Here is a 26,945-nt window from a genome sequence, read left to right on the forward strand (position 1 = left end):
AAATTCCTCTAGACCGTTAAGTATCTTCCTGCTGAAGTGCTTGAGGTAAGGCATCCACTTCAACCACGAGAGATTCCACTAGAGTCACTGGTTGGTACAAGGAATCAAAATCACTACACAGCTGTCAAACTTGATGACAGTCACAGATAGCTTTTATTGCTTCTGATGAAACAATCGCATCATCTTTCAAGTGATGGTCAGCAAATTACCTTAATCTTGCCCTCTCTTTTCTTGTTTCCAGATCATCGGGAAACTCCTCATGTGGACATCTCGACAATCCATCCACATCCTCCAGTTTTGCAGAAGTTAAGACATATGTCAGCAGGTTACTATCAATTATCATAGTGAAGTCAGCTCCATACAAGTAGTCATTAAATTTTGCAGTAACGCCAAAAATTAAAACTTTTGTGCAAGGTGTTTCACTTCCCTCCTGATAAGTCCCCGGCTTGCATAAGCAATAGTCCTGTACAAACCTCCTGTTGTAACCTGAAAATCTGAAGAAAGATCTAAACTCCTTTAGATTCTTCGTTTTCGCCAGGTTTTAAGGGCTTCTACTTTCAAAGGGTCAGTTTCCACTCTGTCTTGGGATACAATGTGGCCCACGTATCTGACAGATGTGTGATAGAACTTACACTTTACCGGTGAAAGCTTGAATCCTAACTTGCCGAGTCTTTTGAGCACTTACATCAATCTGGTCTCATGTTCCTCCAAGGTTTTTGAAAAAACTATGAGGTCATCAATGAACACAAGGACTCCCTTCTGATTAAGTGCTCCCATACAACGATCCATTAGTCATTGAAACATGCTAGGTACATTTGTGATTCCTTGCAGCATTCGATTGAATTCCCAAAAAGCTATTGTATATACGAAAGCTGTTTTCTCCTTATCAGATTCTTCCATTTAAATCTGATAATAGCCTGACTTTAATTCTAGGACTGAGAACCATTTTGATCTGGTTGAGACTGAAAAAGCTTCTTACAAGTCTTCGTACAAATCTTTCATGGTCTGGGAGTTCAATTTTTGTAAGTCAATACACAGGCACACAGAGTTATATTTCTTCTGATCAATGACTAGTGTAAATGAAAGTTGAAATTCCGACTCCCTGATGAGTATTGAAGATGTTTCCTTACTTCATCCACATCCTGAGGGTGAATAGGACAAGCTTGATGTTTGAATGGTGTTTCATCAAAAAACTTTATCATGTGCCTCACTTTGTCAGTGTGGCCATAGTCCAAATAATTCAATGTAAAAACATCAGGCATGGAATTTAATAAGGATGTTATCCTTTCCTTCCATTCAGTTGATAGAGGGGAGTTTCCCAAATCAATATGGATCTTGGACTGATTTAACTCCATCTCATTTTCAGCACTATCCTTGGAAAACTCTTTCTCCATTATTCTCTGTACAGCATGAATGGCAGTGATGACAGCCCTTGGAGGAATAATCAGTTTGGGTTTCATTTTTCACCACTGATACCTGCACTATACACTGTCTTGCAGATAAACAGTGTAGACTTCTTGACACTAGAAGACGACCAGGTAAAGAAGATGGCATAGGTGACTCCACTAACATCCATTTCTCAAACAGGAGACCTTTCACATGCATCCAGAACTACAGTACAACTTGCTGGCACAACTTTGTTGGTTTCCTTTTAACTTCATACCACCCATAGTTCAGATGGAAGTTTGTCAGTTTCTCTTCTACAGAACATTAAAGACAGCTTGATAGCCATAGAAGACTGACTTGCAAGCAGAGATTTCTCCTCGAGGGCAATTGGCATACAAAACATCAAATGAATTTGTTCCAATGAGAACTTGTGGTACATTTGTCAGGAACTATCAATACCATACTTCAGCCTCCATACCAAGGACATATTTAGGAACTAAGAAAGACTTCTTTCTTAAATGCATCTACTTTGGACTTATCACCATTGCTTTTAGGCTTAGATGACTTCTGATTTTGATTTGGGTGCTGTTAGACTTCATCCTTAGGCTTGTCAGATATATCGCTACTGTAAAAAGACTGTTGGTGGGTGGCCGTGCAGAACTTGACCGGAACAGAAGCATGTTTGTTTAACCCTCTGGGGTTTTAGCTGATTTCGCATCCTTGAACAGTTTTGACCTGCACTGACATTAGTGCTTTTTTCAGTTGCCTATAAACATAATAATGGGGAAAGTCGCATAACAGTGTCTTCAGCACAAACCAGGCTACAATATTATGTGAGCAACATGTATGTACATGTTTGTATTTTTTGAGAGAAAAAAATCATACTGCCTACTCATTCAAACAAAAAAATATATTTATTACATTATACAGTACACTATACAGCGAATGAGACGTCAATCATAGATGGACTTTCTTAATTCAGTCACGTGTACACAGGGCTTCTGGAGGTTGCACACATTTAAATGTTTCTGACAACGAACAGGTCGTGCGTATATAATGGCGGGTACACGTGTTAAGTTTTACACGTGCTTTTAGTTAAAAGATTAGTAGATTCATATTCACGTAATCCAATACTCTTTATGTTCTGTGTGTTTCTAGATATGAGCAAAACCACATCAGACGATTCCGTTTTTGCAGTAATCTAAGTAATCCATTTAAACTGATTTGTGAACCAATTCAAAACGTTTGGCCCATTTGCTTTGTAAAGAATCGACTCACAAGACTCATTTATTTGCAAAACTTTGTAAGGAATCAACTTAGAGTCATTACTTCACGAATATCTGTGTATGTGTGTGTGTGTGAGGCCGCGTGAGTGAGAGACGCATGGAAAGGAATTTGAAGCTGAACGTTATTTGGTCTATGAAAGACATTGATAAATACGAAAACTAAGGACATTTAATCTATAATTTTATTTTAGTTAGTTTGGCCAGACACACATTACAGTTTTAATTAGTTATCATTTTTTTGTAATGCCTTGTTTTTATTTTTATTTCAGTTAACAACAATGTTTTTTCCCACCTAGTTTTGTTTTTTTTTTTGTTCATTTTCGTTAACGATTATAACCTTGATACCTGGAGGATTCAAAGCACTTGTTGGCAGGTTCCAGGACACTGTATTAGAAACACTAGCATCTGGGCATCTCAGCTGGTAAGGTGACTTTACCATTTGCCCTCCTTGGCAGGGTTTTGGAATCACTTCTGCAGGAGTACCAGGTCTTTTACCAGATACCAGGTACCAGAGATCTTTTGCAGCTCAATTTGAAGAACATCCGCAGATACTTTCCACTGGCTTTTTAACAAATGTAAAACTTAAAATCTGCATTCTTTTCATATTGATACTAAAGAGGTATTAATAAAATAAAACATTTACAATTAATAGTGACCTAGACAGTGACCTGGGTTACATATTATTATAGGCTAGCTAGCGATAGTTAGCTATAGGCCCTTTTCACAACTACATCACTCAAGTTCCGCTTTTCAGCGAAACTGCAGGCCTTGAATACCGTTTCAGGCATCACACTGGAGAATTGCCATTGACGTGCTGCGGTAATGCTTAACCACAACTCAAAAAAATGGATGATAAATTTAGATATATTAATGTTTATGTATTTAATATTGTCACGGATTTGCCAGGTCCTTCTACACACACCCCTCATCAACACAGATCACAATCACCAGAATACTAATCAGCTGCACCTGTCACCCCTCATCAAGCCTTTCCTTTAAATACCAGTCACAAACACACAGTCATCTTCTGGTCTCGTCACAAGTACGCTACTGTCCATGTGATAACCAGACTCTCTAACATATGTGTCTTTGCAGAACTTCTCCTGAGCACCTTCATTATCATCATCGTCATCGTTTGGATTGTCTCTTCCCCAGTGTGTCTGTGTGTCTGTGGTTCCCCTTTGAAGATCAACTACATCCATCACTACTCTGCATTTACCCTATATCATTCAATAAACTCTGTTATATTTTATACATCTGTCTCCGTTGTCTTCTGACAGTGACAGAAGACCGGACCAAACAAAATAACTATGTCTCAACAGGACGCTTTCCAGAGCCTTGTGGACACAATACGCAACGAATTGCTACAGACACACCAGACCACTGCTACTCCTCAGGCTACCGTAAACACAGTTCCCATGGCCCATCCAAATCCATATTCTGGTGAAGCGAGTGAGTGCAAAGGATTTATATTGCAATGTGAACTTATCTTTGAGATGCAACCTAACCGTTTCGCCACAGACAGCAGTAAAATAGCTTTCATCATGTCTCTAGTTACCGGAAAGGCGCTACACTGGTCTCCATCCGAGAACAAAACGGATCCATTCTCCAATCCTACCAAGCCTTTAGTGAACATTTTCGTGAAGTCTTCGGATTTCCAGTAGGTGACAACTCCATTTGTGATGAACTGTACAATATAAAACACGAATCGGCAGCAGAGTTTTCTTTACGTTTTCGCACACTAGCGGCAGCATGTGGTTGGGATGAACGAGCACTCATTACTACCTATCGAAATGGGTTAAAAGCTAATTTTCGACTACAACCATTTATCCAAAGAGCGATCCGAACTAAAACCACATGCTTGCTTGTAATCCCTCTCAATTTGCACTCTACCGCTCACCAGAACCGTCCCCTCCAGGACCAGAACCTATGCAGTTGGATTCCACCCGCATCCCACTGTCAGAGAGACAATGCCGTATTAAAGAAGGGTTGTGCTTATACTGTGCCAGTAAAGGACATCTCATCTCCGAGTGTCCCATCCGTCCACCCCGGGCGTTGGTGAGTACTGTCCAACCAGAAAGGCATATTTACACACCTCTTACCACAAAAGTGAAATTATCCTACTGTAATGTCTCCATTATAGTCTCTGCACTCCTTGATTCAGGGTCGGCCGGGAACTTCATCTCTTCCCAGTTATGTAGACAATACCACATCAAGAAAGAACCCATCGAGCAAAAATTAAAGGTACAGTCAATCACCGGAAAACCTCTTAACCACTCTGATATCCGTCAACGATCTGGGGAAATCACTCTGCCAGTGGGAATCTTACATCAGGAGAGAATTAAATTTTTTTGGTCCTGGAGAATTCCACCGCGGATGTGATTCTTGGACGACCATGGTTGATGGAACACCATCCGGAGCTCTCTTGGGACACAGGAGAAATTAAACGTTGGAGTAATCATTGTTTTCCAAGATGTTTCCCAAATCTTCCAAAACCTCCTCATCCCCTTGAAAAACTTCAGGTATGTAGCACCTCCATTGAAAGCCCTAACAAAAATGTTTCTGTATCTATTCCTCCAGATTACAAGGAATTTGAGGATGTCTTTTGTCCCAAAAGAGCTTCCAAACTACCACCTCACCGGCCATGGGACTGTGCGATTGACCTCCTCCCGGTTGAACCAGTACCTAAAGGTAAAATCTATTCACTATCCATACCAGAGCAGGAAGCCATGGAAAAGTACATCACGGAGGCTTTAGAACAAGGGTACATACAACCGTTCAACTCCCCTGCTGCTTCTCCATTTTTCTTTGTGACCAAGAAGGACGGCGGTCTCCGACCCTGTATCGACTACCATGGCCTAAATAACATCACTCGGAAGTTTCACTACCCTCTTCCTCTCGTCCCTACTGCACTAGAACAGCTCCGTGGGGCAACCATTTTCACCAAACTAGATCTTAGAAGTACATACAATCTGGTTAGAATTCGAGCCGGTGATGAATGGAAGACCGCTTTTGTGACCCCTACTGGTCACTGGGAATATTTAGTGATGCCATATGGTCTAGTAAATGCTCCTTCTGTATTCCAAGACTTCATGCATACCATTTTCAGAGACTTCCTTCATCGGTTTGTAATTGTCTATATTGATGACATTCTGATCTATTCCAGTGATCCCAAAACTCATGTACAACATGTCAAGGAGGTACTACAAAGACTTCGCCAACACTCACTCTTCGTCAAGGCAGAGAAATGTGAATTCCATCAGTCACAGATCCAATTCCTTGGATATGATGTCTCATCTAACAGAGTGAGTATGGACGAAGGAAAGGTAGCAGCAATAAAGACCTGGCCCCAACCCAAGACGGTAAAAGAATTGCAAAGATTTCTAGGCTTTGCAAACTTTTACCGGAGATTTATTAAGAACTTCAGCCAAATTGTGACTCCCCTGACATCTGCCTTAAAAGGTAAACCCAAAGTTCTGCCTTGGAATGATGATACTGCTAATGCATTTCAATTGCTGAAGAAAACTTTTGTGAAGCACCCATTCTAATTCATCCAAACCCTAATAAACCTTTCATCGTAGAAGTGGATGCTTCATCAACAGGTGTCGGAGCCGTCTTATCTCAGCAGCAGGGGAAAACATCTGACGTTCGTCCTTGTGCTTACTACTCTCACAAGTTCAGCCCGGCGGAGAAGAATTATGACATCGGTGATCGGAAACTGTTGGCCATCAAGGTGGCTCTCGAAGAGTGGCGTCACTGGCTCGAAGGTGCACGTCACCCATTCACGGTGTTGACCACAAAAATCTTCAGTATCTTCGTGAGGCAAAAAGATTGAATCCAAGACAACCCAGGTGGGCTCTCTTCTTCACTCGTTTCCAGTTTGTCATCTCCTATCGTCCAGGTACAAAGAATTGTAAAGCCGATGCATTGTCAAAGATGTTTATTGCAGATGAAGATCTCTTTCCTCCAGAAACCATTCTACCCGAGAAAATCTTTGTGTGTCCCATTGACTGGAGTCAGGAAGATGAGATCCCTGAAACCACTAATGTTCTGCCGGGCTGTCCCCCAGGAATGAAGTATGTACCCTTGCAACATAGAACATCCCTCATCCCCAAAGCTCACAACTCCGCTGGTACTGGTCATCCGGGCGCTCAACAAACCCTCTCGCTGCTAAAACATCGCTACTGGTGGTCTAATATGGCAGAAGACATCAGAAGGTTTCAAAGATGCTGCGATTAATACCTCTCAAAGGTTTACCCACAGCAATGGAATCTGCAGAACTCCTTTTCCAGCACGTCTTCAGATATTTTGGCCTCCCAGAAGACATTGTCTCGGACAGAGGTCCCCAATTTATATCAAGAGTCTGGAAAGAATTCTTTAAACTCTTAGATGTGACTGTGAGTCTCTCCTCAGGTTATCACCCCCAAACAAATGGTCAAACGGAACGCAAGATCCAGGAAGTGGGTCGCTTCCTCCGAACCTTCTGCCATAACCACCAGGACTCTTGGAGCCAGTTTCTACCCTGGGGCCGAGTATGCACAGAATTCTCTACACCAGCAGGCTACAGGTCTCACGCCTTTCCAGTGTGTACTCGGTTACCAGCCGCCCATGTTTCCCTGGACTCAAGAACCCTGCGACGTACCATCAGTGCAGCACTGGTTCCAAGAGAGCGAGAGGGTCTGGGACTCAGCTCACCATCACCTTCAATCCGCCATCATCAACAGCATGCAGATACCAGAAGGGCCCCTACACCGAACTTTCAAGTTGGTGATAAGGTTTGGTTATCTACTCAAAATATCCGTCTCAGACTACCCTGCAAAAAGCTGAGTCCCAGGTACATTGGCCCATTCACCATCATCAAGGAGGTCAATCTGGTAGACTTTCAACTCCGTCTCCCAGCACACTACCGGATTCACCCTGTTTTCCACGTGTCACAATTGAAACCATTTTACTCACCTGTCACTTCTTCTGTTCCTCCTACAGGACCTGGTGAAGAAGCACCCCCTCTTGATGAAGATGAGACCATATACACCGTCAGGCAGCTCCTGGACTCCAGACGGCGAGGTGGGCGGCTTGAATACCTGGTGGACTGGGAGGGCTATGGACCAGAAGAGAGATCCTGGGTTCCTCGTGATGACATTCTGGACCCAGAACTCCTCAGCGATTACCATCATGCTCATCCAGACAAACCAGCTCCCAGACCCAGAGGCCATCCTCCTCAGCGTCCTAGAGCTCAAGGGTCCTCAGGAGCGGACCCTCAGGGGGGGTACTGTCATGGATTTGCCAGGTCCTTCTACACACACCCCTCATCAACACAGATCACAATCACCAGAATACTAATCAGCTGCACCTGTCACCCCTCATCAAGCCTTCCCTTTAAATACCAGTCACAAACACACAGTCATTGTCCGGTCTCGTCACAAGTACGCTACTGTCCATGTGATAACCAGACTCTCTAACATATGTGTCTTTGCAGAACTTCTCCTGAGCACCTTCATCATCATCGTCATCGTTTGGATTGTCTCTTCCCCAGTGTGTCTGTGGTTCCCCTTTGAAGATCAACTACATCCATCAATTCTCTGCATTTACCCTATATCATTCAATAAACTGTGTTATATTTTATACATCTGTCCCCGTTGTCTTCTGACAGTGACAAATATAGTGTTCTTGTGGTAAGGTTATAGGTTACTTCTAAGTTAACATTACATAACTGTGTTAAACAGTTTGAAAAACAGGTAGGTAGTGATAACTTTAGCAACAGGGATATATGCATCATGAAGATATAACATTACCTAACTCTCTTTTATATTTAAACATGATTACATTCCGGTCAAAATATTGTTGTTTATAATAGCTTGATAGAGACACCCACATAAAGTGCTACAACATTTCTATATGCTGATGCTATTCATTGCCCTTACATGTCTGTGTCCAATGTCCATCTCTAAATGGCAGTCCACCCTGCATACATGTGTCCCAGTCATCAAGATGCTGTTGCAGTGTTCTTTAGATGTTATGTTCATTATATAAATATAATGTTTTTATTGAAGGCTTTATTCCTTTAACTCATTCTCCGCCAGCCTTTTTTTAAGTTGCCCACCAGCATTTATTTGTGATTTTCACAAAAGTTTCACAAAATGCATTCCAGGAAAATTTTCTTTTAAAAATATATAAACATACAAATATATCAAATAAAAGAACAGACCCCTCTGCTTTCAAACAAACAATTAACAAACAAACAAACAAAACGGAAGAAAAACACGTTTCATCCTATCTATATTTTTTCTTGGCTTATAAACTCTTAAATATGGGTATTTTTCTTGAAAAAATACACATTTTTGTTAGGAAAAAGCTGAAATAATTGCATTTTTGTGAAGGAATTTTGTTAGAGATCAAATTCAAAATGATTATCAAAACATACAAACAGTTTAAAATTAGTAAATAATTTTTGGGTTCAGTTTTTATAAATTGGGTAAGTGCAGTGGATAGTGGATAATCGCAGAATTACAGATTAACATAAAAACTCACCAGGAACATGTTTTTATGCAAATGTTTTCTCTTAATTGATGAGATAACTCGTCAATGGTGGGGAAAGAGTTAAATGCTATTAAATGTTATTGAACACTTTACCCTGGACAAAATATACAGCTTTTTCATTAAAAGAACAATAACATTTGTAAAATATGTATCAGGGATGTGATTTTTCCATATAAATACGGATTTCTGTATTTTCTGACCTCGGTGAGATTTATTTTTGTGAGGGTGGGGGCTATCTGCACGTTGTTTGTAGAGGCACGCAATATCCCAGACATTAGGTTTGTTTGACTTCATGCGCCATCACAAAAAATGACAGGCAGGTGACATCAAAGTACTTCAACTGTGATTCAAGAAATCATAAAAGAGGTCTGCATTTGAATCACCCTCTGTGATGTCATCCGCTTTTTTTGCGCTCTTTGTCATACACATGCATGTAGGATGCGACTACATTTGGGATATATATTAAATTTATATATATATTAAATTTATAAAAAACTTTGTAGGGGGGGCACAACAACCTGTTTGGGGGGGCACTGCCCGCGAATGCCCCCCCTTGACGCCGGCCCTGCAATTAAGTGATTATAGACTATTTGAGCACCAAAGATGCTAAAGTGAGACGTTTTCTGTGTGCATAGACGCTTGCACACACACACACACACACACACACACAGACACACACACACACACACACAGTGTAAGGGAATAGTAAGGGGATGCCACTTGTTACAGCTATGCACTTTTTGTTTAATTAAACATTGTTACTAGTACAATGCTTATTTTACTAGTAAATGCTTATCATCTAACTTGCCCGTTAGAATGAAATAATTATAATGGTTTGTTTTCTTTGAGTATTTGTGTGTTACTGTGCGTTCACACCAGACGCGGAAGAGGTGGCAAGCGCAAGTGATTTACATGTTAGGGCAATGCAAAGACGTGAATAGGCATCCTGCAGCGTTCTACACAAATTGAGTGTTGTTGTGGGAAACGCCCGAGTTGAAATATCTGAACTTTGGTGGATATTCGCCACGGGTTAACCAATCAGGAGCTTGCTCTAGGAGTGAAGTGATTCCAGGAAGCGAGCGGAATCACAGAAGCCCCTCCTACGATACAAATTCCACATAAATTTCTCGAATGACTAGGCTTTCACGTGCAAATGACCTGAGTAAACTCAAAGTGTTCACGCGTCCAACTTTTTGCCGCCTCTACCGCCTCTGGTGTGGAGCACAATTATGGGGTCTCATTCATGAAACACAAGCAGAACGAATTTTTGTGTAAATCGTTCGTAAAGTCATCAACATTTACGATGGTTGATATAGCGGTTTTGCTAGATTTGGCAGATAGAGAGCTGCGCAAAAGGCGTATTTTCAGAGACCGTGCAGACTTACTTGCCGAGAATGATGACTGGTTAATTAGTCGTTTCAGGCTACCCAGACCAGTTCTTTTGCATTTATGCAATACATTGGAGGCCAATCTTAGAAGGCAAACTAGAAGATCCCACAGCATTCCAGCACACTTGCAGGTGTTGTCCGTGCTTGGCTTTTTGGCAACAGGAACATTCCAGCGGGAGATTGCAGACAGGTCAGGGATATCTCAGTCATCCATGAGTCGCATCATCCCAGATGTTCTTGATGGCATAATAGGGCTAATGCCCCAATATATAAAATTCCCCTATAACCTTGCCCATCAGTTGGATGTGAAGCAAAGATTTTTTGCTATTGCAAACCTGCCAAACGTAATAGGAGCAATTGATTGCACACACATTCGCATCAAGGCGCCATCACATGATGCATTTCCATTTCTGAATAGAAAACACTATCATTCCATCAATACGCAACTAATTTGTGATGCTAAATGTGTATTACTTAATGTAAAGGCCTGCTGGCCGGGGGGTACTCATGATAGCTTCATTCTTCGAAGCAGCTCAGTTGCTAGACGTTTGGACAGTGGTGCAGTTACAGACGGATGGCTAATGTACAATTTTATTTATTCACAACGTTTGACAAATATTTGACACTTTCCCTCCCCTACCTTACACTCAGGTGACAATGGTTATCCCCTGACACCATGGCTTATGACCCCATTGATAAATCCCCAAAGCCGGCAGGAGATGGCATACAATGAGGCACACGCAAAATCTCGGTCAGTTATTGAACGCACAAACAGCATCTTAAAGGGGCGCTGGCGGTGTTTGGACACATCAGGTGGTACACTGTCATATAGACCAGAAAAGGTTTGCAAATAAATATTGGCCTGCTCCGTTCTACACAACATTGCCATGGACATACCTCTTGCTGCAATTGCAAAGCGACAGGAACTAATTCTACATTTCTAAGAGCGTATGTATTCATTAAAAAGCAAGCACACAGGATAGTTTCAGTAAACTTTATTTCTTATGTTTAATTGCAACACATATTTCTCGTAGGCTTACATTTATTTCTTTTAATGTGTCATTTATTGCCAGCACAGCTTGACAAGTATTGTCTTGCTTATCCAGCACTTCCTGACTTAAAGCCTTCTTCTGTGCAGAGGTAACACTGTGGGATGCTGGATATACCGGTTCAGGGGCCGTAAGATGAACGGATCCGGTTGCCGCTTCAGTGGTCTCCTGGGCAGACACAGTTGGCATTTGTCTGTCTTTACAAAAAAATAAATGTTCTCAAATGTAAACTACTTGTCCATTTCCTCAAAAATTATATTTTTTATTTTACCATGTCAGCTGGCCAAAAAATTGTGAACTGTAGTCTTACCATCTGATTGTGCTGAAGTGCTTTCCTGCAAAGGGGTTTCAGCACTATCACCATCGGGAATTATACCCGACAGAGAGGTTTCGCCAATTGCTATTATGCTAATGATGCATTCATCACATAAAGATATGCTCGATGCTGATGGTGGTCCTCCTCCAGTTTAAATAAGATTTTTTTTAAAGTTAACTAATTTGTTTTTTGCAGACAAGCTTCATGTCGAACCATTTTCTTTTTATTTCTGGGACTGTTCGTTTAACAGATGAAACTCCATTTACAGCATCTGTAATGTGCTGCCAAGCTTCCTTTTTTTAGGACCTGATACGCCAGTACGCTTGAAAATAAAATGTGGCATTTTGAATGAACTTCTGATAATAAAACTTCAATTTCTGTATCTGAGAAATTTTTATTTTTCATTCGCTTTTGAGAAGACATGTTGAAATCCTTAATTTGGTGTCATAATATTTAATATCGGATTTAATGGGTGAGATTTATGGTAATTGAGAATGAGCGTGCACGCGCGTCCCGTTTACGATTGATTGGAATTCATTAACACACACACACACATTTAACTATCAAATCTGACGTTTACAAAGTATTTGTGAATCAGGAGGAGAGTTTTCGGGAAGGTCTGTTTACGTGCAAATCAGTCACAGATTTTCTCATATATTTACGAATGTTTCATGAATGAGACCCATTGTGTGCATTTTGTTTCTGCGAAGGGGGAGTTTGTGAGGGGGGTGGCGTGGATTCCTTCCTTCTTTTTTGTCCTTGGCCAATCACATGCCTGATGTATTTATTTACACATTTGGTAAAACAATTGGGTAATGAATAGTACTAATAAAAGCTTTGCTGATATAACAAACAAGGTTGGAATTAGTTGTTTGCAAACCAACATTTACTATTTAACTTGGAGCATGACAGAGAAAATAACTATACTTACACATGAATCTCATAACAGTGTACAATTAGTAATAATTCACTGCAAGTAAAGAATGCATTTACAATGTATGTTGTCAAATACTGAATACCTTCCATATGTGCAAAAAACTATTTACATGTAAAACTTGAGGCAGAATTTTGTAACAAGTTAAGATGTGTGAGGTTTTGGTACCGGATGAACCCTGACGCAGACAGCGGATGAATATCCAGATAATTTTTTTGAACAAACACGAAAACAAAAACCCACGAGGGGGCAAAACAGAACAAGATGAACAAGACACTAAACAGACACTAAACTAGACAAGATATATATATAACACTAAACTGCACAAATAACAAGACAAGATTACACTAGGCACGAAAATACTCTTTAATTTAAACTCACAAGAACACAGGACTGGAACAGGGAAGAAACAAAACGCACATGTAAAGAACATCAAACACAAGGACATTAAATAGGGACAAAATAAATTACAATAAGACAAAAAGGGAATCCGCACACTGAACGCACAAAAACATTTTTTTTTTATTTATTTAATCACTGAAGTAACGTTTCGGGCTACCGCCATTCTTCAGACTTCAACAATAAAACACTTAAACACATACATATACCCACTATGGGTCACCTTGTAACAGTACTAAGGATCTGTTCCATGTTCTAAGTAGACCTGTTTGAGTCGCGACTTACTCGGATCTTTAACCCGGATCTTTAAATTAACTCATGAGTCGCGAGTCTCTAGTGTCATTTACCCGGATCAGTTGAGTCCTACTACAATTCAATGTAAAACCATAAACAGCGCCACCACACACACAAACCTCTTTCAACATTATTGATGAGACTTCGCTCGCACTACAGATCCACTCGTAACCGGCTGATCTCACTCAGAGCCGGTAACATTGCAAACTCGAGAGACCCGCGGATCCGCAAATTGACCCGAGATTCTCACTCAGAGCCGGAAACATTGCAAACTCGAGAGACCTGCGGATCCGCGCGAGCTGCGAACTGACCCGAGATTCTCACTCAGAGCCGGAAACGTTGCAAACTCGAGAGATCTGCTCTTACTCGAGAATCTTTCAACTCGTAACCGGCTGATCCGTAACCGGCTGATCAGCGCGAACCGTCTCTCCGCCTCTGGGGGCTGCATAAGCAGGACACCGTTTTTTCTATCTTATTATGCTATTATTAGGCCTATTTTTTAAATGGTCGACCATACACACACCAAACCTAAAACCTATAAGCATGTTATCTCAGAAGTGAAAGGCTTTTGTTGTGGATTTGCTTTTGAGGAGACTTCAGTCGCTCTATAGATCCACCAACCGGCTCCGGCTGATCCACGCGAATCAGCCGGTTAGTGGATCTGTAGAGTGAGTCCCATGGTCTGCGAGTCTGCAATGTTTCCGGCTCTGAGAATCTCGAGTCGCGTGGATCAGCCGGTTACAAAGTGGGTCTGTACTGAGTTTCCTTGGCGATTTAGCAATACTGACTCAAGTGATTCAAGTCACTCACACAACCCGGATCACTTTAGTGAGTGACTCACAATAACCCGGATCCTTAAAAGAAGTCGAGTTTGCCAGGCCTAGTTCTAAGCTGTAATGTTTCTCCCAGCCTCTGTGGGGAGGTAGAGTGCTCTCTAAAGGAAGTGTTATCCTTTTTAAGAGACATCAAGTTAGAGTGTTTGGTAGAGGTGCCAGTAGTGATGGTCAACCCGGATCTTTTTAAGGATTCGGGTTAATCTGAGTCACTCACTAATATGATCCGGGTTGTGCGAGTCACTTGAGCCACTTGAATCACTTGGTCAAAATCTCCCAGTTCCAATACTAATGCAACCAAGCAACTTAAGATCACGCATGCAGCTACGAGTCTACGACTCCTCTGCTCGCAAAAAAGGGCTCATGTTACCTGAGGAACTTGTAAAAAAACTTGCATGTCCGGACTGGTAACATTATCAATAACATAATTGTAAAAGTTCGGTGTGTGTGTGTTTAGTTTCATTTCATAATGACAAATATATCAACACCACGTTTAAAAGATGTGAGGCTTTGTTGAATTGGGGCGTGAGAGGAGCATGTCCTGTTTCAGATTGACTTACAAGATCCACAATAGGCTTCTGTTAATGCAGCCACACAGTCACTCATCCACGCAAGAACATGATCTTGTGAGTGAGTCCCAGACAGAGCCGCTCGCCCGCTCCTGCACGGGTCCTGTGAGTGAACCACTCGCGTCACTCTGAGTGACTCAGTCAACAAGAGGAGCCGTGTACGTCCGTCGGTGGCGAATCTTTACAGCAGCACTGCTGCAACAGTCCTCGTACTTAAAATTTTTAAATATTTGCAGCTTCTACCCAAAACATTGTGCCAATCAAATATTGCAACAGATTAGCCTACATGAGTCAGTGGGTTAATAACACGAGCAAGGCTCGTCGGATTCAAGCTCTATGAGTTGAGTCACACTCTGTGTGAATCCCCGAGCCGCCGACCAACTCATTGTCGTGCGCACGAATCCCTTTGTACTCGGACTCGGAGCTGCAGAAAATTACGGTACCCCCAGTCGACATTTGGTGATGTAAATGAACTCGTTGTTGCAAGTTATAGAACATATGGCAGCTTATGTAGGGTTATGTGTTGTGATTCTGTTGTAAACATTTGAAGAGCTTTGTGTTTGATCCAATTTCTAATTTTTAAAGCAAAATCTGAGAGGACTCAACTGACTCGGGTTAATGGTAACTAAGGACTCATGGTTCTCGAGTCATTTTAGGGATCGGGTTAAATGATCCGAGTTTCGAGTGACTCGCTCATCACTAGGTGCCAGCATGGCTTTGGGTGTTTGTTCAACATGGCCTTATGCCTGAAACCTTATTTTGAGAAACATCATTGTTCTACAACTCAATGTAAGTGTAAGATTGTGTTATTCTATGTTGTTATTTGGTTAATTGCATATTGTGATTTGTGTGTTTTTGTATATTTGTTCAGAGGGTTTTTGTTTGACCTCATTCGCCATCCTATAAGTCTATAGTATAAGGACTCTTCATTGGACTATGATTTGATCTGATTCCACAACTTTAATTATAACCTGGATGAACTCTTGGATACGGTTTGAGACAATTTATGTTTCACTGTAATTGCTGAACTTTAATTATCGAAACAACAGTCAAAAGTTGTGCCATGATAACAATGTAAACAGTGATTAAAAACTAGTACTCAATAGATCACCACAGCAATACTACACTCTTGCAAAACAGCTTAATCCAAGCAACCAAAAATGATTGAATAGATAAGATACCTTCATATACAAATATGTATAAAGCTCTATAAGATATCTACAAATACATATACATGTATACACATAGCAGTTTTGTGAGTTATTAACATTGACAGAAATATTAACCATAAAACATACATAAAAAATACAAAATATAAAAATATACTACATTAACAGGGACATCTCATACAGATAGATCTACACATGCACCCCATCTCCCATGAAGAATAAGTGAAATATTCACCTTAATATACAACTATAGTCCTTTTACTGATAGCAATCAACAAATACATGTCCAAAAAATATATATATTCTGATCAATTAGATCCTCACACAGATTAATATCTACATAGTCCACAAATTCAATCAGAGGAATGGTCGCAGATCAGGATCCTGACAGTACCCCCCCCCCTTAAGGAGTGGCTACCAGACACTCCTCAGGGGGAACACTAAACACGGGACATAACAGACTGTACACAAGACAAGAACCACGAGAACATTACAAACACTAACAGGGGCAAACAGGCAATAACAAGAACAGGATTAGGGTGGGACAATAAAAATAACAAAAAAGGGAGGGGGTGGGGAAACAAAAGAGTTTATAGGTGGTGGTCTAGGGTGGGAGGGTGGTGAAGGAGTCCTAGGTGAAGCAGAGGGAGTCCAAGGAGGCCTTGTGGAAGACCTGGGAGGCTTGACATGATTCTTGGGGGGAACAACAGATGGTGGCATAACAGAAGGGGACAGGTCAGGACTAGTAGTCCGGTGGCGTAGTGAAAATACCGTTACCGAGGTGATAAAAGCACCAAATTCTGCATGGTGTCACCCTAGGGTCTATAGTGTAATTTTGGCCTAGGAGCCCTCAGAAAATATCTTTGTAACATGTCATATTAGAAGTATACATTTATCAATGAAATATGCTTAAAAACACAGCAATTTCCAACTTCCTGCACAAGATAAAGAATTCAAATGAATCCTAAAGGTGAAATTTTATATATTTATTTAAGAGTGTATGAACTTTAGCTTCAATACATGTCAAAGTATTAGCAGTGTGATCTTTATTGGCCCTGTAATTGATAATTATGAGTTGTTACACTTGCATTTGCAAAGAGGTGAGCAGTCTAGACTTGCTTTGCCACATTTGCAGGTGGAACAATCCCCCTTACAGCAACATTTGATAAGTTCTCTGCAGGCTGTGGGGAATTCTAGAAGTGTCATCCAAACAGGTTCCCAAGACCCTGATTCCTTGGTCCATCCATAGTCCCTTGGAGAAGGAACATCTTGCTATGAGAGTGTGCTGGTCGCCCAGATTCCGGTCTGATAAACTGCCCGTGTGATGTGCTGCAGCAGAGTACACTCTAAAAAAACAAACGGTGCTATATAGCACCAAAACTGTTGATTTGAATCGCAACCATAGAAGAACCGTTTCCAGTGCCACACAGCACCGGTGAAGAACCAGTGAAGCACCTGTGTAGAACCATATAGGTGCCATATAGCACCACTATAGCACCACATTTGGTTCTACATAGCACTATATGGTTCTACACAGGAGCTTCACCGGTGCTATATGGCACTAAAAACGGTTCTTCTATGATTACGAGCAAAGAACCACTTTTGGTGCTATATAGCACCGTTTGTTTTTAGAGTGTATCTTGGATCGGTGGCAGTTTCTCCATTGTCCTACTCCCATGGCAAAAGAGTTCTTTCCTCTTCTGGACAATAGAGTTTGAAGGACTGGACTTGTCATACAAGATGACAGTCAGTCTCTCAAGCTTTTGGAACTGCCATGAAGCAGCATCTAATTTTTGGAACGGATTTCTGGCAAGGTAAGCAAATACTTCAGTGGCTTCATCATAGGCTTGCCAGGCCTGCCAAACTGACTTCTTACCCTTCCCAGTGAAAGCAGATGTTGTATCACACCCTGAATAGGCATGGAACATCAACAGTGCTTGAGACTTGTTCTTACCCAGACTTTTACATATGCAATTGATATGGTAAAATCTGTACTTTTTGCCCATGCCAAAAGCCACCCAGATGTCAGTCAAAGGTTGAATCACAAGCAAATCATGAAATAAACCTGCAAGAATCACAATGACATCAGTGTCCACAGTACGCACATGGACAGTTTTTGCTCCTATCTCCAGGGCATGCTATATGAACCACAATCCGGGTGTCTGCCTCTTCATGATTGCAACTGCTCATGGACCCAAAGGAAGATACATCTTGCCCTGATGTGATAAAAGAGATTTGCCTTGGGGCCAGTTGTACTCTTCAGTCTTAGATGTAAGAAAGGCAAAAAGCTCTTTTTTATTTATTGGATCACGTAGGTATATTTCTCATGCCCTCCTTGAAAACAAGAACAGTATTCCTTCCATCAAATTGTTCTTATGCATCTGGAAAGCGTTGAAGCAAATGATTTTTCAATTTGGTTTTGTTGATTTGCTTCCTGACACCCAGTTCCTGAAGTCGATTTACATACAAAGAGAGGAGCTCAGATAGCATAAAGAGAAGGACTCCAGAATCAACACATTTTTCAACGTAGTCCTGAAGTTCAATGAAAGCACGAGACTCATTCATTTTTTCATCTATGTTTTCTGGACATTGGTCGCTCTTACTAACATGTCCACGGTAGCGATTTCTCAGCTTTACAAGGCATGGTAAATGGAATTTGGCCTCAATTGCAAGTAAATCTCCTCCAATTACCCTTGTCATAAGCCTTGTGTCCTTAAGTTCAGTGATCATGGTTCGGATATTCCTGTCAGCATCAAATGTTGATACTTCATGGAGAGCACCTTGATCTATACCACCCTCACAGAAGAAGCCCTTTCGAACATCCAGTCGTTGGCGTTTCATTGGCTTTCCCCCTCCAGATTCAACAGGATTTCCCATGTTCTTCTTTGTCGCTTTCATAAGCTTTGAATTGTTAAACTTTAATTGGCAAGATTTGTGCCAAGAAGCAGAATGTGATGCAAAATTGCTAACAGTTTCATCATTCCCAAAATAGAGTTTAGTTGGGAGATTGTCAATCGCCCTGAATTGCTCGACATTAGCAAGAAATGATCTATAGGCATCAGATTTATCACCACTAGTCCCAGGTGTCTGCAAGGGACATCTCAGGGGTTCAGAGGTGTCTTTCTGGCAAATAATACACAGAGCCCAGTTCAGCTCCATGTTGAAGTTTCAGAAACTAATGTTATTTAAGCATAAAAGAACAAACAATTCAAGATATTCTGACTTGTACATCTACAATAGGAAACCAAAATAACTGAAAGTACATCTAGCTATGTATTGTCACACAAATAGGATTTAAAGTGATGTGATGCAGCCTAACATAAAACTAATGACCAGACTATGTACTCAGAAGATAGAGATATGAATGACCTAGCTGAATTGAAAAATTAAAGAGAAAACCAAGATCTCTTAACATTGAAGCATTTTTGCTGGCTTTTTTAATAATTCCGCTTATATTATACAGGGCTTTTTGAGGTTTTTTTAGGTATAAGGTGTCTCAGCACTCTATTTTACACTTATTATTTGGAAGATCTACTGGCCGGAGTTCAAATTAACAAAATTAAGCTTATGCAGTGGTCTTAAAAGCCCATTACTCTGAAAGTTTTACTTGAGAAGAAAAAAACAAAAAACATTTTTTATGAATATAGTTTTTTAAGTGCTTTGACACTAAATTTTAATATTTCAGCTGGGCTCCTAGGCTGAAATCATTTAGGAGGTCCTAAAGAAGCTTCATGTAAAATTTGGCGCTTTTATCACCTTGGTAACGGTATTACTTAATGTGTGCACTACCCAACTGGACTATAGAGGGTAGAAGGGGAACAGGGACCAACACGGGGGGTGCTGCGGCCAGCTGGAGAGCCGAGACGGGGAAGGCAGCAGCTGGCTGGAGATGAGCTGGCTGGAGATGTGCTGGCTGCGCAGATGGCTGTGGCTGCGCTGGCTCTGTCGGCTGCGGCTCTGTCAGCTGCGGCGGCTGCGCTGGCTCTGACGGCTGCGGCGGCTGCGCTGGTGGCAAGAGCTGTGGCTGTGGTGCAGAGACAGGGGTTTCAGCTAGCTGAGGAGTCTGTGCGGGAAGACGGAAAACAGGAAGCTCCCTTCCTCCTCTTTTTTCTGGGTCGTGGGGCGGAGAGTGCCAAAGGGAGAAGAGGCACTGTGGCGGGCAAGACAGACTCTGAGGAGGACCCCCCGGACGCCGACTCCCAGGAGATCCTTCTCTCACGCTTCCCATGAAACGACACTGGTGGGGAGGAACTCTCTGGGGCCGAAGAGGGGGAAGACTCGGTTGCCAAAAGCTATTACTCCCAAGGCTCGACCCTCCGGGATGGATGACAACAGGACGGGGTGAGTGACTCTGGTGGGACCCCTGGACTCCTCCCAGTTCATCGTGAACCGGACCTGATCTACAAAGCCCAGGGGTTTGAGCATCCTCATTTCTGAGGGAGTGAGAGGTTCGTTGAGGTAGCAGTTGAAGATTGTCTTTAATTCTGCCTCATCGAACCTGGAGCCTCTAGCCGCCGTGTGGAACACAACATCGAAGGATCGTACATCGGCCTCCCCCTGTTGGAGGCTGAAAAGAGTGAGCTTGCCGGCTCCTTTGGGCGACTAGAGAAACATTCATCCTGGTCTTCTGGGTTCTGTATTGACACGTGCGTTCTGTGAGGTTTTGGTACTGGATGAACCCAGACGCAGACAGCGGATGAATATGCAGATAATTTAATTGAACAAAAACCCACAAGGGGGCAAAACAGAACAAGATGAACAAGACACTAATCTGACACTAAACTAGACAAGATATATATATATATAAAACACTAAACTGCACAAATAACAAGACAAGATTACACTAGGGACGAAAATACTATTTAAACTCACAAGAACACAGGACTGGAACAGGGAAGAAACAAAACCACATGTAAAGAACATCAAACACAAGGACTTTAAATAGGGACAAAACAAATTACAAACACCTGAAACAAATCATAAGTAAGGGATCAGGGAAAAAGTGACGAGACCCGGGAAATGCGTGGTCAGAATAAACCAATACTAAAACCACGCATCTCACACATAAAACATGGTACTAGATGTAATACAAGACAAGATCCTGACAAGATGTAGGATGTTATGTAACTTATGACAGAAATGATCCACTTCATAACAGTTATTTTTTCCTCACTTGTAGTTTCTCAACTTTCTAACAGCCATTTCAGGATCCAGTTTTACACTTTTATGTAAATAGCAGTATTTAGGAAACATTACAGTTCTGACACTATTCCTTGCTGGTTTACACACTGCCATGTCATGTAGCTTCAAGTGCAATTACCTGTAATAAAGAAATGAATAAACAATTAGTTGACAAACATACTTATTAACTGCTTACCAACATTATAAAATCTAACAAATATTAATATCTGACCTATGTCCGTTATAACAGAGCTAATGCCATTATCTTGAAGCCCATGGTTGTATGGTAAACGGCCTGAAACAGCATTGCCAATATTTTAATACATAATACATTACGAGCAAAGTAGACACATGACGAGCCTCTGTCACCGTTGCACAACCTTAATACAACTCTCTAATCATGTTACAAAACTCTTCATCTGAGAAACCTGAAGACGATGAGCTTCATTATGGACCCGTCACTGTTATCTTGTCAATAACAACTGTATTTAAACTAAGTAATATGTTGGTTTATTTTCATTTTACAAATCTGTTGCAACAAGAGTTTGTACTCATTTAATTAAGAATATGGCCTAACAGATGATAACAGCTAAGACTAGCACCATTGCTAATGGAAGAACGACCAAATCACTTACCTTTATTATTGGACAGATAACGCTCAATGAAGACTCTTTATCTTTCAGATGTCAAGTTTCGATCACCTCATAAGCGAACAAATACGTTGTACATCTTCTAGAATTTTTTTAACATTGTGTAGAAGACAGAATTACAAGCAGGTCACCCCAAGTGAAGGGGGATACGCTCAAGTCCACATCTTCCACAAATGACCCCACTTCCAAACCCCTAGGAATGAGGTAATGTAAATTGTCCTCCAACCCAAAGGGAAAAATGTCCATCAACGCAACCTCATCAAAATTGACGAGATTGCTCAAGGTCAAAAACTCCACATACTCCTCAATGAGATGGTTTCCCTGACGATGCTCGAAGAGCGCAACTGCTGGGTCCATGCTTGGCATTGAGACAACAACTGAGTGTAAATTAAACCTGCTGGTTCGTTTTGGTCAGTCGATCTGTAATGCTGGCAGGAAGGCAGGATGAGGCAAAGGATCCAAACACAGGGTTTTTATTTATAAAACAAAGTAGGTAACACGATAAACACATTGCATGCACACACATACATTTATCGACTGACAAAGGACAACTGAAACACTGGGGCTATAAATACACATGGGTTAACAAGATAACAAGACACACCTGGGAAACAATCAACACGAGGACCAATGAACAAAGTAGAGACAAAGAATAAGACACAGGTGCAAACAATGAGGGGTAATGAGTCCAAGAATGGGGTTATGGGAAATGTGGTGCATGGTATAAGAATGTCCAAGGGGAAACACAAGACAGGACTGATCACTACACTTTTTTTTACACATTTTGTTTTCTCATTTGTTGATTATTTTTCTCATTTATTGTTTTGTTTTCTAATTTGTTGTTTTGTTGACTTGTTATTTTGTCACTGGATTTGTTGTTGTGTTTTTTTTTAACTTGGCATTTTTTTATTTGTTTTGTTTTGCACTTCTTGGCCACGGTAAGATACCAAGTTGTGTCAACTTAAAAAAATCACATTGAAACAACAACAACATTGCGGAATCATTTTTTACAGTGTGTAGGCTGTTAATCACAGAAGTGGGCGGTTACACCAAAGAAATATTAAGATTTTATAAGAATCTACACACTACTTTACACATTAATACAAAAAAAATCCATTAATGATCCATACCAAGAATATCTGGGGAGGCCATACAAGTGTGATGTAATTTCCCACTGTAAAACTCCAGACCGATGATAGCGAACATCAGGATGGCAAAGAAGAGCAGAAGACCTATTTGTAGCAGTGGCACCATAGCTTTCATAATGGACTTCAGAACAATCTGTAAACCTGATGGGATTAAAATAGATGAGTACAAAGTACTCTTGTAACTTGTACATTTAAGCATTTAGCCTTAATATTATGTTCAGGCGATGGGATTGGTTACTTACTGGGAATACCCGAAACTAGTTTAAGGGGTCGTAGCACACGCACAGCTCTTAGTGTTCTCAAATCCACTGGAATATTCATATGAGATCCAGCTGTGGCCAGAATCCTGCACACAAAACCAACAGGTGCACACACACACATTCTGGTTTCCATGTTTTCCATAGACGTAATGCATTTTATACTGTACAAACTGTATATTGTATTCCCCTAACCTACCCCATTCCCTAACCCCAACCATCACAGAAACCCTTCTCCTACTGCACATTTTCAAAAAACATCATTTTGTTTGATTTATAAGCTTATTTCCTCATGGGGACATCAAAATGTCCCCAAAGGTCACAAAAATACTGGTACACACACACACACACACACACACACACACACACACACACACACACACTGTAGAAAGGTTTGGTGATAAATGGACAGATGAATGCACAAAGAAAATGTTAGATTAATCATTGACCCATTTCAGAAAGGTGGTTAAGTGAAAACTCTGAGTATGTTAACCCTGAAATGAGGTAAACTCTGAGTTTTCTATTTCAAAATAAGAGGTAGGTTCAGGGATGAGCAGTATTTCAAAATGATGTATTTAAAATACGTATTTGAAATACAAAATAGTATTTTGTATTTTAAAGCCTTTGAAAAAAATGAAATGTAATTTGTATTTAAATACATTTAAGATGAGTATTTTTGTATTTTTAAAATACTCAAAATACTTTGAGCCAGTCAACCAGTCAGGGTGCTGTTTTCATGCATCAACTAGTTTAGACCAGACACCAGAGTTTAGGTAAGCAAATATATCTGTGCAGCTTTTAGTGGGCAATAATTGAAATGTTGGATTGGGAAAAAAGCAAGGGCGATTGAATTATTGGGTGTGATGTGATTTGTGTTATTATAACTGTAGCGAAAGGAAATTCAAATTCATACTTGCACGTTGGCAGGCAGTTGCACATTGCAGTTGCACGTTGCATGACTGAGACAGAGTGTGGAACACTGACAAATAAGCATACACTTTTGACTTCAAGGAAAACCACAATTTCTTTTATATTTTATCTTCGCCAGTTGAAGTGCTGCAAACTAAGTGCTCTTCCGCCATACAATATAGTTCTCATTTTTATTCACTTAAAAATCATGTTTTATTTTGTGCCACCATACTTACTCGTGTAACTACTCATGTAACAGTCTTTAAATGGGGAAAACATGGAAGTGTTTGGTGGCTTCTAAATTCATCCCTGTTTGGATCCTAAGGAATAAATGGTGCTAGGCTAAATGCTAACACATTCATGACACACTGTGCAAAGATGAAGTGCACATATTGAAAAAAGATAGGCATGCATTCACTGATCCAAGTTGAGGCAAGAACACAGCAAAATATTGAAAAACTGTGGTGTTTTCCTTTAAAGGCCCTTTTACACGTGATGCGGCAAGTGGTGGAATCAGCACACAGTTGCTGATTTCTTTTTAGCTTTGTGCAGTTGAAGCCTTGTTTACACTTCTGCAATTCGCATGGCTCTACTCTACGGCGTGAACCTGCAGCCTCCTCAGTAAACCTACAAGACTTTTATGCTTGACGTGCTCTCCGTTGTATAATTCTGTAAATGACAGAGGGCGACTCGTGAGTAATTGTTCTCAAAACCATCAAAAAGCAGCGATGAGAGATTGCCGAATAATTTGTCAAACACTCGTCTCGTGAGAAGTAAATACGTGAATTTCTTCACATATAAACTGTTTAGGTTGTGGGTCGACGACACATGAAAAAGTTTTTATGATGTTTTTATAAAACATCACTTTACTTGAATGGGTGTTCACGAGGGTGACATGACACGTGAATATGAAGGAGATTTTATGCACTTTTAGGACAACTGTCATTAAGTGTCATTTGTTCAATTAAGTCATTATTATTGCAAAGATGACATTGTTTGAGATTTTTTTGTTATGACAACTTGACATTAACCCATACATCATAACTTGTCATGACAACTTGACATTAACCAAGACAACATAACTGACCACTTTTTACCAGTGATACAAATTGAATTGGTAACACTTTATTTTACGACCCGCAGAGTGCCGCGTGATTGGGCCGAGTTTGCAGCGTACCTATTTGTGATAGCGGGATACCTCTGCAGTACGTACTTGTAGGTATTAGGGAATAATATTTTGAGTTTGGGGTGTTAGGGTTGAGTTGTACTTGGTTAGGGTGTTGGTTGCTTTCTGTGTTGCAGGTCCTGATTGGGGCGGGAATTGAAAACACCTGTAACATTCGTGATGCTATAAAAGCCTGAGATTGGCATTCAGCGAGGCGGCTGTCCTGTGCTGGGGAGCAGTTTGCCAGAACCACGCTCTAAAATTGATTGTCTTATCATGTTATGTTATTTAATAAATGTTATGTTAATTGATTCCGCCGTGTCATCTCCATTTATGTTGCACAATTGAGCCAGGTGTGACATATTGGGGTTTGTCCAACTTTTGATTGATTTGTTTGGTTATATTTGTGGAATTGGTTATATGGAGAGACCGAGCGGAACATTTGTTTAGAGCGTGGTTCTTTAGGGTAAGTTCTTGGGGTTTAAGCTGTGCCGTTTTTTAACTCCCAGTTAGGTTGTAGCAACACTTTGCGTTGTTTTTTTTTATTTTAGTTTGTTATTTTTGTGTTTCTCCTGGGTTGAGTGCACTGCCGTGGTGTTGTTTCTGGACTATTTGTTCAGATACACACCAATGGTATTTGGGTGCTTCAAAGGGCTTGACTCTTGGGAGCGCACGAAGACTAGGGAGTAGTTAGTTAGATTTTTTGTTGTTAGGATTAGGTGGGAGTTGAAGATGTGTGCACAGTTTTATCCTTAAGAAGTACATGAGTTGGATAATGGTTAAAATTGGTTGAAGTATTTGATAGTTTGAATTTTTGTTACATTATGACATTAGTAGAGCAGTTTTGTAAGGCACCTTCGGGTGAGCTATTAAATTTGTGCTCTAAGAAACAGTTATGGGAAATTATAAATCTGTATGAATTGAGTGGCATTGATAAGCGATTAAGAAAAGATGAGCTTCGTCAGGCGGTAAGAAATAAATTAGGAGATCGTCAGGTTCTATCAATTACCGAAGAACAAGAAACACCTGGGGCTAGTCCTGTGGTTGTGCAAAAATCCGTCGTTTCTTTGGTTGGTTTGTCATTTGAGCAACAGAAAGAACTTCTTGATATGCAACAAACGCACGAAAAAGAGATGCGTGAACAAGAAATAGAAGTAGAAAAACTTAAATTAAACGATGTGGCGAGACAGCGGGAAATGGATTTTGAAAAAATGAAACATGATCAGAAATTGGCTGCAGAGAGACAGAATCAGGAGTTTCAATTAAAATTGGAGAGCTTAAAACTTCGAGGTGAGGGCAGACCTATCAGTCCCACTGATGGTTCATTTAACTTGATTAATAATTTGAAATTGCTACCTGTCTTTAAAAGTGATCCTGACCTTTTTTTTTTCATTATTTGAAAGTATAGCTGACGAACGGGGATGGCCTATTTCCAACCGCACAGTAATGCTTCAATCTGTTTTAGTGGGGAGAGC

The 26,945-nt window shown here is 40.8% G+C and overlaps 1 protein-coding gene across 1 annotated transcript in view; it reads right to left on the minus strand.

Moving 5' to 3' along the window:
* cacna1eb (calcium channel, voltage-dependent, R type, alpha 1E subunit b) overlaps window positions 1–26,945 on the minus strand; it is a 372,975-nt gene that overhangs the window by 220,866 nt on the left and 125,164 nt on the right. The window contains exons 4-5 of the mRNA XM_073871730.1: window positions 23,382–23,485; window positions 23,122–23,280 (exon numbers count right to left, since the gene is read on the minus strand). Of these exons, the coding sequence (XP_073727831.1) occupies window positions 23,122–23,280; window positions 23,382–23,485 (263 nt within the window). The remainder of the gene's footprint in view (window positions 1–23,121; window positions 23,281–23,381; window positions 23,486–26,945) is intronic.

Source organism: Misgurnus anguillicaudatus, chromosome 2 (genome assembly GCF_027580225.2).
Source record: "Misgurnus anguillicaudatus chromosome 2, ASM2758022v2, whole genome shotgun sequence".
Taxonomy (NCBI): domain Eukaryota; kingdom Metazoa; phylum Chordata; class Actinopteri; order Cypriniformes; family Cobitidae; genus Misgurnus; species Misgurnus anguillicaudatus.